At 43.0% G+C, this 15,403-nt stretch overlaps 1 protein-coding gene across 11 annotated transcripts in view; it reads left to right on the top strand.

The window, feature by feature from the left end:
• The window catches only part of AKAP13 (A-kinase anchoring protein 13), a 1,375,395-nt gene that overhangs the window by 827,848 nt on the left and 532,144 nt on the right, over positions 1–15,403 (top strand). For 6 of the 11 annotated variants that reach the window (XM_086958098.1, XM_086958099.1, XM_086958104.1 and 3 more), the window contains exon 13: positions 7,635–7,688. The exons of the other annotated variants lie outside the window; for them this stretch is intronic. In XM_086958098.1, the coding sequence (XP_086814224.1) occupies positions 7,635–7,688 (54 nt within the window). The remainder of the gene's footprint in view (positions 1–7,634; positions 7,689–15,403) is intronic. 11 annotated transcript variants of the gene reach the window in all.

Genomic DNA, 15,403 nt, shown 5'->3' on the forward strand with positions numbered 1-15,403 from the left:
AATTGTAATTTCCGTTGAAAGGTTGTAGCGTTTCCAGATTCAACCAAGGCTACCCATTGTCCATACTGGATTCTGTTTGATGTACTTAGGCTGCTTCACATGGGTCCATCTGCAGATACTGATTTCATTTTTAGTCTCCAATTCAAATTCGCTTGCATTACACAACGTTTTAAAATGTCAAGTTTTATATCTTGCTTTTTTATAAGGTTGCAAGGGTAGGAATTTTTGAATCCGACAGCAATGATATGAGTTCATTAGAACTCCTGAAAATGATATGGCGGTCACAGGTACTATTTTTATCAACATCCCTAACATTGTACATACAGTTGTCATATCATATTTTGAAATTGTTCTTAATGGTATTGACATGGTTATGTTTGTGTAGGTCATAACGAAAATCATCATTTTTCTTACTAGCAACAGTATTGTCATTTGTGCATGGATTATGACAAACATATCATTGCTGGTGTTGCCCTGCTGTGTGAGTACAGTTTGACATACATTGACATTGCATCTACGGGTATTGGCATGGTCATGTAGGCACAGGTCATGGCATAGATTCAAATTATATTTATCAGTATTCTTTGTCGGGCCTACACATATCATGGGATTCATTAACATTGTATTCACCCATTCCAACACTGTACACTTTATGAATCGGTTATTTAATTTCCTAAGCAGTCACGGACCCCTTCAATGGATCTCACCAACCCTCAGTGGTCCCCAGCTCCAGTATATGAATTGCTGATCTACAATTTATGTGGGAAATACATCTGTTGCACTCTTCTTCAGAGAGTGCTCTTAAAAATAAAAGCTTGTGATTTACTCATAATTAGTTGCGTGTGCTAATTGATTTCATACCATCTCCTGTAATTCCACAATATCACATTTGTACTGCGTACTGCAAAGAGGGATATTAAACCCACTATCTCTATAGTACTTAGGGGTAGTTGTTTTTTTTAAACAGTGACACGTGCAAAATTAGATGACTAGTTCACTCGAATTTATTTTGATTTACTTTTAAACTAGGCACATGTTTTTTCTGTTAAGTTAGCAACATGTTATAGTTTTTTATAGAGCAGTGTTAGATGATCCAGCAAAGTTGCATAATTCTTAAAGCCCTGATTTTTTTAGGCCATTTGGTATAATGTTATTTTAGTTTATTCATCATGTACACTTGTGTTTGCTGGTATACTGCATAGATGTCTTTGTTTTGTGAAGAGATTGACATAATGTTCTTAGTTCAGTAGGTAAATTCAAGTTCATATTTTTGTGGTGGTTTTGTAACTGTTAGTACTTAGCTGATGTTGTAAATTGCACAAGCTGTTCCATTATTATGAAGTAATATTTTTATCAATTTTTACTCTTCTATCTGAACGTCTTAAAGTCAGAAAACCACTACAGTCCAAACTAGGTTCGTCCATTGAATTGTATGCTCAATTCTTTTTTCAACACGGGAACCCTTTTGCATCCTCTGGCAGAACTCGAAATCTGTGCTACAGCAGTTTCAAAACGAATGCATTGACTGGCTTCTTAAGGCATACCCTAGCAAATTTACACTACTGTGTGAAACTCCTCTCTGTTTCTCCTTTTCTATAAACGTGTTAGCTCTAGAACTTGAGCCTTAATTCTTTCTTTGGCATTGCATCGTCACTAGAGATTTAATTTGTGGCAGACTTCGTGAAAAGCTCATCCTGGTTTTCTTTGCAATTTGTTAATCACGGTTTTGCTGTTTTCAATGTAAATGCAGTGTTGTAAGGCAAACGTAGTTCGGAATGAAATAAATGCTTAAATGTGACATGAAAAAACATATTTGTATTACTGTCACCAGTCTATATGCTGTGCATGCCGTCTTGGAAAGAAAAAGACAAATTAATGAAGATGTTTATTCATAGATTGTTCAGTGGGCTGATAGTTTCAGTCTGGGCACATCAGTACTCAAATTTAGACCACCTGTCTATACCTAGCAATAGTATCCCAATTCTGACAAAGGAACTCACGTTTTTAGGTCGAGCTTACAGCGCTTGCACTGTGGCGATCTGTTGTATGTACTTGTGGTTTCTGACTCCTCCCATGCTTTTGTATTGGCTTTTGTGTGTGATGTGTAAAAATTATAGCCTGCAAATGGCTAATGGTGGGTGTTTGTCCCACCTTTTTTAAAAAGTTCACTTCCATGGAGTATTGCTTTGGGAGCGAGCATCGGCAAACATGTTGGCAGCTGTGAGGCAGGATGCATGTTTTGCTCAGACAGTGGTTTTTTTTTTTTTTCTGACCTCATTAGCTCCACTCCTTCCCCGGCCTCTCTCCAGCCCACCACTTTCCGCAGGAACGCGAAAGTAGGTGGCCCATGAAGATACAATTATTTACCCAGGATTACACAATATAATTAGAAGGTTGCGGTCAAAGCCCAAATAACCAGGTGCCACAGCTAACAATGAAGCTTCCCTTGAAATGCCTACCGGGCAGTTCTGTGTAGCTTAGGACGTGTTCCATCATGCTGCCAGTCTTCTTCTCAGCTTTGATTATTTTTCCAAACTGTGGCTGCCACTTTGGGTCTGTGGTCTCTGCTCTGCCTCCGCACTGTCTCTGAGGCTGATGCACACAGGTGAGAGGGGGCATAGTACACCAAGTAAGAAGGTTCATAGTTTACCCATGGACATCGACGGTACAGGGGTGCCTAGGGACAATAGACACCTCACGGGCACCCCACATAGAGAGTTTCACGGTAGGGACGTAAGCTCGGTGGGAGGCGGCAGGGAGAGATTTCCCTCCGATTACACAATCCTAGCTGCACATCCTTGCATTGCTTGGACGTAACGCCGCAACAGGCGCCCTGACTAACCGCTGCCATTACATAAGGGCGGGCCGGCCTCCTACCTATGGGCTGTGCCTGAGGACACCACTTTGGTCACCAGCCGAAGGCTCTAACCACGGGTACCACGAAGGCACCACCGCGTAACACAGGGTCTTGCGCGTGGCACATATAGGTCCAATCCTCGGTACCACAAGGCCGTCTACGGGTACCTGACACCGCAGGGACACGCACCGGGTACGAGGGGTCTTACAGAAGGCACATAAGGGACCAACAATGGGCACCTCAAGGTCGCCCACTGGGTATTACCTGTCACCTCGGGGCCCTGCAGCGTTTTCCACAAGGCCACCCACTGGCTATAAAGCGACCGTATACCGGACACCTCCGGAACACAGGCCAAGTACTGCTGGGTTTTACATATGGCACATAACGGACAAACATCGGGCACCATAATGTCACCCATTGAGTACCATGGGGCTCTGCACTGGTCCACAAACGCCCTGTACTTGGCACCACAGGGAAACGCATCAATTATTCCTAATAGGCGGTCTGACAGATCAGTGTGTAGGCCGCGTCGTAAGTCGGTGTTAGCAGTGAGTGCAGAGCCCCTGGGGGCCCATTGCTCATACCTCCTGGCGGTGTCTCCTTCTGGAGATTAATGCCTCTGCCCCCACCACGTTGGCATACTGGCAGAACTAGAAAGACAAGAGGGGGCAGAGTGCTAGGGGGTCCCCCTTGCTTTAGTGGGAAAAGTTAGAAATGGCTAACGGTCAGTTTTGTGGTGGAAGCATTGTGGCTTAGGACGTGTCCCATTCTACTGCTTTGTGCTACCTGCCTCCTTCTCAGCCTTGAATATTTTTCCTGGCAGGGGCTGCAGCGTTGGGTCTGAGGTCGCTGCTCTGCCTCCACGGTGTCTCGGAGGCCGATGCTGTTGGTGCGCGGGAGGCCTCTGGGTGAGAGGTACTGAGGTTGGGTGCTGCCACGTGTTAGCTTAAAAGCATTGTGGAATAGGTTGGGAAGCACACTTAAAGATTCCCTAAGCGTACTGACCCTTATCCTGACTAGTCCACGCAAAGTGAGCTTTCTTTATGATTGTCGGGCTGGCTCATGTGCATAAGGAGAACATGGAGCCGCTTGTATCTTGTATGGCAGTTCGAGCACCAGCCTAGGTTTACTCAGCCTTCATCCTTCTGAGGTCGATTAATAAGTACCAATTCTTTAGGTAATAACCTCTGTGCCTACGCATGTGCTTAAGAGACCTATGACTGGTTTGGAGCGCTATGTAAAAATGGGAAGGCAACTGGCAGTTAATATGCAATTTATATTTTGACACATACAGGACACACATCACAGAATCTTCCTGTAGGTACCTTGGTCAATTGAACTATTTTCATATTGGGTCTGTTTGTGGCCCAATAAATTAGCGAGAACCAATTTAGGATCAACAATTTCCTATTTGATTGTCTTTGGGGGCATAGTTTGTAAAATAAATAAAATGAATGGTCTTTCTGTTACTGACTCTTATCCTTCAATGCTGCTCCTCGTGATCCTACACCCCTAAACTACTGCAATTTGTTTCGTGAGATTCCGGCATAAATGTTTACAATTTCCAGCACTGGGAACCCTCTGACTAAATCCTCCACCTACTGCTCCTATTTAGCCAAAAATGTCTTGTCTCTTGGTGAAACGTATTCTATTCCATAATTGCATAACTGTCACATTTCTCTTGTATTTTGATAAACATTCATATATTTCCAAATGCACAATACAATATGGGACATCCTGCTCTGTGGGTGTCTTCAGTACCAGTTTTAATTTTAAGGATGTCCGAATGATCGCTCCTGCTAGTTCCTATCCCATTCCACAATGGCGACTCTTTGTGCCTGCTGTGTCTGGGGCAGATTGCTTGACGGGATTAGTAGTTTCCGAATGAAATCTCTGTTCCAACAAAGCCTCTAAAAACCCAGAGATAAATTAGCGAGAACCAATTTAGGATCAACAATTTCATATTTAATTGTCTTTGGGGGCATAGTTTCCAACAAAGCTTCTAAAAACCCTGAAATAAATGTAAAGTATGCATTAAAACATAGCTCTTGTAGCAGATGGGAAAGAGTTAGCACTTTAACATGCTAGACGTTCCTGTGTCACTAGCACTGCTCAATAAAGGTGGGGGCAGTGATGAAATCAACTGATGCAATTGGCACCCACCGTGCTGAAGCTATGTCTCTGTTCCCAGAGGTAATTCTCAGTCTTGTTCTTATATGTATTGCTGCCAGGTGCTCCTCTAGTTCTGTCTATAATTCCTCATGTTAAGTCTTCTAGACAGTGCTGGTAGCTGCTTCTCTAATATCCTAGGAAATTCCTCATTCAAAGTCCCCCAGACAGGGCTGCATCTGTGTCTCTGGTCCCAATTCCTCATTTGAAGTCCTCTAGGCTCTGCTGGTTGCTGCTTCTCTGGTCCCGTTATTTTCTCCCCCATTCTAAGGCATCTAGGCAGTGCTGCATCTGTTGGTTTGGTCATAGTGGTAATTCCTCATTGTTAGTCCTCTAGGCAGTGCTGCAGCTGCTCCTCTAGTACTAGTGGTAATTCCTCATTCTAAGTATTCTAGGCAGTGCTGCTACTTGATTCTCTGGTCTCATCTGTAATTCCTCAATTTAGGTCCTCTAGGCAGTCTTGTAGCTGTGTATCTGGTCCCAGTGGTAATTTCTCATTTTAAGTCCTCTAGGCAGTGCTGCAGCTGCAACTCTATTCATCGGCCATAACACTCCAAACCTAAACACATAGGTAAAAGACTTACAGTTACAACGCCAATAGCTCTAACTCTCAAAAATGCTAGACCTATTGCATTGCAAATGCGTGTTATTCTTTCAGGAGCAAGGATGAATTAGACACCACCTTAGCACTTTTCCTTCCTTGGAAGAGTGATTACTGAAGAACTCCATTCAGTGAGTATTAACAAATTATAATGGTCTACGTCATACAGTAGAAATGCACTTGAGAGAACAGGAGTCCTGGTTTCCATTTTCCATTAGAGTGTGTTCTGTGTCACTTAGTTCTAAAATACATTTTGCAACAATTCATGCTGATTACCCCAAAGTAAAAACAGCTTCACTTGGATATAGCTTCTTTACTATGAGCTGATGTACAAGCATTTTTGCAACTGTTTTCGTGATTTAAGTTTTAGCACAGTTTGCCTAGATTACTTCGTGAAAAGATTTCCTGGATTCCTTTTCTATCCAGCTCTAACCCCCTACACCCAAAATACCGTGGTTGCTTATTTTCTAAATTAGTAATGAAAAAGAGATGGGTGGAAAAAGTAAACCTGGCATTCGTTGTCCTGTAGATCAACTCTTGCTCTTTGTCACTGGCTTTGTTATGGCCCTTTCATTCCATTTGAAATAGATATGAGGAGCACTTGAAAAAATTCTGTTGGACTGTGTTCATGCAGGGCACAAGTGTAATTTGTCGCCGTGAGCAGTTTCTGATGCATCTACAAGATTATTTATTATGTGTAGTGTCCACACCAACAGCAAACCTGAATTACTACTAGCTACCAAATGTTTTCCAAAGTTGATTTTGAAAATGTATTTCTGTATGTCATTCAAGTTCTATTTCAAAAGTAATCTAAAATGTTATTTGAAAGGTAGAGGTTGTGCAAGAAAATGTTCATGCATAAATAAGCACTTCTTTAGTTACAACCATGCTAGAGGTTTACATGTTAATGTTTCCTAAGATTTAAACCGTTCGTTGAAATTGCATTAACAGTGCACTTTAGATAGTTAAATAGTGTGAGAAATTGGGTTGTTGAATGAGGGGGCTGAAACCCTACTAAAGCACCAGCCACAATCCTGGTCAGGGTTGAACCTCAGAGTCACTAAGTTAACCTGTGCTTAGTTCTCTGGTACGGCTTAACAGAGGCAATGTGTATAAGTATTTATGCAGCACTTAATAAAGTGAAAACACAGCACACAAACAATTCCACACCAAAACGGCAAAGTTCCAATTAGTAGAACCGGAGATATGCAGTTTTTCAAGATTTAAGGTAGGTATATCGCCTGAAAGCACAAAGCGCCACTTGTGGTTTTCTAGTTATGTGAGACAGATTGAAAGTCCCAAGTTCAGACCAACCCCAATGAGGTGTGCTGGTTAGATACACAAACCAGGTTATTAGCGCATAAGGAGTAAACCTTTGACAGTACATCGCAAAACCTTCTGTTAGCATTGGGGAGGCTGCAAGAAGCATGGAGAGTGTCGTGGGTGGTCGTCGCTGTAGCGCAAAGAGCAGACCAGGCGTCGGGGTCAGTTGTCACTGTAGCGCGAAGATCTTGTCGGGTGGGCTGTTGATGCTGTAGCGCGTAGTGCAGATTGTGCGTTATCAGCCGCTGTAGGGCAAGGAGTCTGATTACCGGAACTTCACATTCAAAAACCTTTGTTAATTTTCTGGTTTGGGGTGAAAGACAATATTGTTTGTAAATCTTCAAAAACAGTGCCTTGCAATAAAATTGGCTGCCAAAATGATGTCTTGCTTTAGTGATGAGCTTCTGTTAACTGTTTAGTCTGCCATTTTCATACATTCTCTTGGCTACGTTGTCTTTAATTGTTTAATGTGAATGTTTATCTTTTATAGATAGCACAGAAAATGCTATTAAAATGCCTGTTGCTATCTAAAAATGTATTACTGATACCTTAACTGGGTCAGAATATTTAATGTTCATTCATTGCTAGAGCTTCTCCTCCTAAAGTCCTTCAGCTGTCATTTTTTCAGTGAATGTTTCATTTGCTTCTTTGAGTCGCTGACCACTGTTCATGATTCATTTTCAGTTCAATGCGAATTCTCGGGGATGTTATAAGGAAGTCTCCAATTCATAGGAGAAGGTACTTTTTCACACTAACAGACTAACCATTTTGCATTTCACAGTACACTAACATCTCCTGTTTCATAGTCGCTAAGTTGTCATTTGATTAAAACTTGGTATACTTTTAAACACAGTAACATCTGTCATCAAGTGCTTTAATTTCTGTTACAAATCCTTATTTGTTGCAGTTTGTAACTCAACCTATATATGCCATGTAATCAATGGCAATGTATATTCCTGATACCTTTTGAGGCGTTTGGCACTCTCAAGGCTGGCTATTCATAGCATGAGGATTTATCTGGATTTCTACCGATCTGTCCCTCTTGAGTGACCAAGAGCCATATGTATTTCGACTGACAAACTAAAAAATGGAGGTGCTCAGGACCTCCTCATTCATGAGTCCCCTTGTGCATTTTGGACTGACTAATTTCTAAATCCCATTATGCACTTTGACCGGATGTACGTCGCTCCTTCATTCCTTAACCTTTGTCTAGCTCTTTTGAGTTGGTCACACCAGCGAGCTCTGTTTAATTTTTCATACAGCCACTTTAGTCAAAAACATTTTAGAACTGATAAAAGGAGAACTCTTGTTAGTTTCATTGATGCTTGCATTCCAAACACATTTTCCTTTCAGTATTCAACAGCCTATATATTTGGTAGCAGCTATGTGGCTTCGCTCCATTGGGTGGTCTCTATATGAATTTCCTTCACTTAAAACTGTTTTTCTGGGAATGGCCATTTCTTTACCTGGCAGAGATGATTGTTCAAAAGAAAGACCTGTGATATACATCATTGACAATGCTTCTGTTTGAACTGTTTAGTTAAAAATGTTAAGGTTAAAGGTTCCAAGTTTAAGCTTTTCAGTCACCCGATGCCAGACCTTTGGCTCCACTTGGGCAAACAAGATAGCTTATTTTCTGTGCTCAGTCATCTATAAGGAGGTCTCTGGTTCTGATTATTTGAATTCTCAGTGGATTTATTCATGAATGTTATTAGTTCTGTAAAAATTATGCTAAATCTTTTCACCTGGCTCACCATATACACTTTGCATCTGAGCAAGATAAAGATATGGATTTCAATTCATAAAAAAGCCTGCAGTAGTAGAAATGACATGACATATGGCCAGGTGTTCTAGGGATAGTGAATATCCTGCTGGTAATAAGTGTCACCCTCACAGTCACCTTAGAAATGAAGAATTACCAGAGAAATTTGGGCCCAATCCCCCAAACCCAGCAACCCCAATAATCTTTCAGTTTCCCTGAATTTTCACACTGAGATTGGCAAAATCTGTGTGTGAAAATAAACAAATAGGCATGATCTCATAAACCAGATGGGCAGTTTCCAGTCTAATTTCTGATGGGTCGCTCGTAATGAAGACCAAAGACTACTCAAATGACACATAAAAAAAAAAGACCTAATCCACTGTTTCTTGAAAAGCAGTAGTACTGCTCAAATAGTTAAGATAGCCTTTTCACATTATATTATTTTTAAAAGTCTTCACAAGGCACACACCTTTTTAAAGATGTGAAACTGTCACTAAATACACAGTAAACATATATAATCATTGATTATATACTTTTTAAAATTCATATGTTCGAGGCATATGAGCTGTAGTTCATATGCAGATCATAGATCGCTATCTAGTGTTGGGTCCGGATGTTCTTCGAAAAAGTCTTTCCAGTCACGGAGTAGGTGACTCCTCCTTTCGGTGATAGTGCGCATGGGCATCGACTCAATTGTTAGATTGTTTTGTTCCGACATCGGGTTCGGACATTTATCATTGTGCTCCGGTTCGACACCGTTCTTTCGGTTCCCCTCGGCGTGCAAGATACTCACCCTCACCGGTATTGTTTTCAATCACGTCTCCCTTTCTATTGTGCATCGTAATTACTTCAAATAATCTTTCGATCGGGAAGTTCATTGAAGGCCGTCAGGCCTACCCATGTCGGGTCGACCTGCAGTCGATGGAATGGAGTCCCTTCAAATTCTGCCCTCGATGTTACGTGAAATACCTGCGCACCGACTCACACGAAGTGTGTAATCTGTGGTTGTCCCCCGAAAACAGAGAACAAGACTGCAACACGTGCCAGGCTTTCCGCTCCAAGAAGACACTCCACGATCGTCTGGCTCGATGTTGCGACATGCAGAGCCAGCACACAAGCTCCATTCGGGACATCTTTGGTCAACATTCCGGCGAATAGACCGGGGAGGCCTTGAGAAGCAAGAAGAAGCAGGAGCCGATTGCTATCTCAGAACTCGACACTGACCAAGAAGATGATAACCCACAGGGTCAACATACCGTGAGTACAGCTTCCCCCTCGTCCCAAGAGACGATTCCAAGGTAAAAGAAGGCTCCGGTCCAACCTTCGCCCCAGTCGGCATTGAGATCATGCTTCTGACGCCCACCCTCTGGCTCGGCACTGAAACCTTCCAAAAAGCCTTCGGGCTCCGAAAAGACGCACTCCAAGCTGAGTTCGGAGCCCAGACCTTCGGAGTCGAAGCACAAGTCTGGCACCGACCCCCACCATTCGGCCCCGAAAAAATCATCTGATCCGAAAGCATCAGTGGTTTTGTCGTCGGCACCGAATATTTGGGCGCCGAAACAGACAGAAGTGCAGAAAACAACTGCAAAGCCCAGTTTCGAGGCCCCAACCGAAAAACCTGATCCGAAACAAAAGATTTTGTAGTTCCATCCACAGACTGGCCATATCACCACTAAACGGACTTTAAAGAGAAGGGCTGATCCAGGAGAAGAAGAGATCTGTTGGAACTAACCCTTCCCCTCCTCCTCTACCTCCACCTCTTCTTCCTTAATCACCACCTTCCCCTCAGCTTCAACCAATTTTGCCTGAACATTCTCTACCACATACACCTGACAATCAGGATGATGAGGATGAGCCATTATAAGATCAATGGGACGATTATAACACCAATTTGCCCCAGGCTATGCTCCCGACCTGTACCTTACCAAACCCTCTCCACCAGATGATAGTGTAGGCTACATTGAGTTACTAGATAGGGCTGACAACTACCATGGGGTGCAGCTACATAAGGGGTCATTAGTAGAGTATTTCCTCTTTGAAAGCCTCAGTACCACACAGAAGTCATCACATACACTACCCATGCTTAAAGGTTAGGTCAAGCATGTAAATGACATTTTTAATGACCCAGTCAGAGCTCGTATTCTTACCCCTAGAGTGAACAAAAAGTGCAAGCCAGCACTATCGGACAACGTATATATAAGGGGATCATTGCCACTAGACTCCATAGTTGTGCCCAATGCAAGAAAAAGAGGCAACTCCAAGCCAACAGTAGAGGCTCCACCTCCTGATAAGGAATCAAAATTCATTGACACTTCTGGGAAAAGAGTAGCTTCTCAAGCAGCAAATTCCTGGCGCGTCTCCAACACTCAGGCACTGGTATTGTGATACAACTGTGCGCACTGAGATGAAATGGAACAACTAATACAATATTTGCCCACGGAACACTAATCAAAAACACATGATCTGGTAAATGAAGGGCAACTTCATCTCTAGTTGCTGCAGGCACTGCTGCTAGAGCTATCAAAACGAATGTCCTTCTAAGAAGGCATGCATGGCTCTGTATATCTGGTTTTAAACCTGATGTTTAAACCTCCATTTTGAATACCCCATTCGATAAGGAACATCTACTTGGCCCAGTTGTAGATTTTTCACTTGAGAAAATGAAGAAAGACACTGAGGTAGCTAAATCCATGGGAGCCCTTCAGTCCACACAGGGTTGTGCTTCCTTTCGACGCTCCGTTTACAATGGGGTTCCAAAAACACTCTTAGTTCAGGGGAGGTTACAGGGGTAACAACGGTATGGGCAGGGGCCGGGGTTCAAACATAGGCGCCTCCCCCGCCAACAAAAAACAGTGACTTGCCTCCACTTCCCCTGACCACTCAACACCTGTCGGGGGAATACTGTCAGATTTTCTACCAATCTGGCAAGCAATAACAACAGACACCAATAATTTGGGTACTCCAAATTATCTGTTCTGGTCATTGCCTGGAATTTATCAACATGCCTCCAAATATTCCACCAAGGCCCCACAAACTATCAATAGACCATCTACACCTCCTCAAACAAGAGGTTCAGTCTTTACTTTTAAAAGGGGCTATAGAGCCTGTGCCACCCCAACATCACGGGTCAGGCATATACTCTTTTTATTTCCTAATCCCTCAAAATGGTTCTCGCAGGCCAATTTTAGATCTCAGAGAACTCAACCAGTACATTCAGTCTGACCATTTCCACATGGTGACACTTCAACAGGTACCTCCTTTGCTACACAAAGGGGATTTTCTATCTACTCAAGATCTAAAAGGCGCCTAATTTCATATACCACTTCAACATGCTCATCAAAAATTCCTCAGGTTTGTGGTAGCGAGTCCCCACTATCAGTTCAGGGTACTCCCATTCGGCGTCATCACCGCCCCTAGAGTCTTCACAAAGTGTCTGGCGGTAGTAGCTGCTCACTTAAGGAGACAAAGCATTTACGTCTTCCCGTACTTAAAAACTGGCTTATCAAAGCCAACACATACCAACAATGTCTGCAGCTCATTTTCACCACAAGTCGGTTACTGCATCAACTAGGATTCACAATCAATGTGCCAAAGTCACATCTCCAACCAATCAATACAAAGGACTACCTATAAGCCACAATAGATATTCAAAACACTTTCGCTTTTCCCAGCTCAGCCAGAATTACAAATATTCAGGCTTTAGTTCTCCACTGACAATCCAACCATTGGATTCCAGCTCAAACGTACATGCAGCTACTGGGAATGATGTCATCCTGCATCATGATTGTTCCCCATGCCAGACTGCACGTGTCCACTTCAAGAATGCTTAGCCAGTTAGTGGAACCAGTCACAAGGTCTAGTGTTAGTAAGCGGCCGTACTCATCGCTCTCTTCAGTGGTGGAACAGACAACATGTATCAAAAGGATGGCCGTTCATAGACCCGGTTTCACAGATAGTACTGACAGCGGAAGCGTCCCTCACTAGCTGGAGAGCTCCTCTACAACAGCACACAGTGGAAGGCTTGTGGAGCCAACACCAGAAGTTGCTCCACATCAGTCACCTAGACCTGCTTGCAATATTCCAAGCACTCAAGGAGTTTCAAACTCACCTATAGGGCAAAGCTGTCCTAATTCATAAAGACAACATGACAAACATGTATTACATACAAAAACAGGGGGAACACACACTCTACAACTGTCTCACGTAGCCCAAGGCATCTGGAGGTGGGCCGTTTACCACAAACTTTATCTCCTAGCAGAACACCTACCAGGAGTCAAATACATGATTGGGAACTGCACCCTCAGGACCTCCTTCCATACTTTCATTGTTGGGGAGTCACATAGACTTGTTCGCCACATACTAAAACGCAAAATGCCCAAACTTCCCGTCCGTGTATCCACACCCATTGTCCAAAGGCAATGCACTGGTCAGAGACATTTGCTTACGCTTTTTTTATACTTTCAATGTTGGGAGTCCCTCACATAGACTTGTTCACCACATATCAAAACGCAAAATGCCCAAACTTTGCGTCCAGGTATCCACACCCATTGTCCAACGAAATGCACTGGTCAGGGATATTTGCTTACGCTTTTCCTCATCTCCCACTCATTCCATTAGTGGTTCAGAAACTCAAACAAGCATCCCTGACATTAATCCTAGTTGCTCCCACATGGGCATGTCATCCTTGGTTCACAACCCAATTGGACCTCTCAGTAGTTCTTCACCAGAAACAACGTCCTCCACCCAATCTTCTCACACAGAGCCATGGAGACATAAGACATCCAGACCCCAGTCAACTCAATCTGGTGATCTTAGAGTTTGGCTTTCTTAATTTACTGCCAGACTGTATGAATATTATCAAAGAGGCTAGGCGTCCTACTAAAAGAGCCTGCTATGCAGCAAAGTGGAAGCGATTTGTGATATAATGTAATAACAACCTCATCAACCCGCTTGATGCTTCTGTACAAAACATTATGGGCCCGATGTAGGTGGCCAATACCGGTCGGAAACGGCCGAATTTGGCCGTTTCCGACCGGTATTTGGCCTTTTGAGATGTAGGGGACCTTTTTTTCTCTGATTCGGTATTTTACTGATTCGGTAAAATTACCGAATCGGAAAAATACAGAATCGGTAAGTTTACCGATTTTAAAAAATCGGGATGTAGGTGGGACTACTTTCAGTCCCACAGGCCCTTCAGATTCGGTATTTTAACACCCAATCCAATTGGGTGTTAAAATACCGAATCCAGGTGTGCATGCACATGTGTGCATGCACACCTATGCCATGTGACAGACAGACATGCCCTTAGGGCATGTCTGTTTGCCACATGGCACACAAGCCAGTATTGGGGGTGCTAGAGGGTGTCAAAGTGACACCCCCTGCACCCTTGCAGAAATCGGTAATTACCGAATCGGTAAATACCGATTCGGTAATGCACATTGATTCCTATGGGCTTCAAGGCCCATAGGAATCAATGGGGGATACCGATTCGGTATTTACAGAATCGGTAAATACCGAATCTTACAGATTCGGTATTTACCGATTCTGAAATACCCATATCTCCCCCCCCTCCAATTTACCACTTCTTAAATACCGAATCGGTATTATTCGGTATTTAAAAAGTGGTAAATTGGAGTTTACCTACATCGGGCCCCAGATGTTATTTGTTACATCTACAACGCTCCAGCATACAAGTCAATACGCTTACATCTGGCTGTAATAGCTGCATACCTTCAGAATAGACAACATCTATCTCTTTTTAGACTGCCTGTTATCAAAGTTTTTATGGAGGGAATCAAGAGTCATTCCCCTCGAGACGTCCACCTGCTCCAGCGTGGAATCTCAATATTGTTCTCACAAGACTAATGGGTCCACCCTTTGAGCCATTGCAGAAATGTGAACTGCAATTTCTCACATGGAAAGTCGCTTTCCTCGTTGCGAACACATCACTCAGAATAGTGGGTGAGCTTCAGGCATTAACTATAGAAGAACCCTTTTTACAAATGCACCAAAACAAAGTGGTTCTTCGTACTAATCCTAAATTCCTTCCTAAAGTCATTTCGGTTTTTCATATCAATCAATCTGTTGAGTTACCTGTGTTTTTTCATAGAAAGGGTCAAACCTTTCCGTAACATAAATCAACTTTTCATCGCTTTTGCTCCACCACATAGAGGCAATCCCATATCAAAATCAGGTATTGCAAGGTGGATAGTCAAATGCATTAAAAAATGCTATGCAAAAGTAAAACTAACGTTCACAGTTACCCCTAGAGCACACTACACGCAAACTGAGGGCTTCTATGGCATTCTTAGGAAATATACCCATAGATGACATATGCACAACTGCAACATGGTCTACACCTCACACGTTCACAAAACACTATTGTGTAGGTGTGTTAGCGAGACAACAAGCTAGAATGGGCCAGGCCGTTTTCAGACCTCTGCAACAGATACAGGTTAGCCACCGCTTTGGGAGATAACTGCTATATAGTCTTTGCGCAGCATATGATCTACAACTCCTATGCCTCGAACGGAAAATGCTATTTACCCAGTATGCATCTGTTCTTGGCATATAGAGCTGTAGAGTCATATGCCCACCCGGGTACCGATACCTGTTGCAGTAACATCTTACTTAGATACATGCATTAATGGACACCTCCTTTTACTACTCTTAATAACTCCATTATCCTCCT

The sequence above is a fragment of the Lissotriton vulgaris genome, chromosome 2_1 (genome assembly GCF_964263255.1).
Source record: "Lissotriton vulgaris chromosome 2_1, aLisVul1.2, whole genome shotgun sequence".
Lineage (NCBI taxonomy): Eukaryota > Metazoa > Chordata > Amphibia > Caudata > Salamandridae > Lissotriton > Lissotriton vulgaris.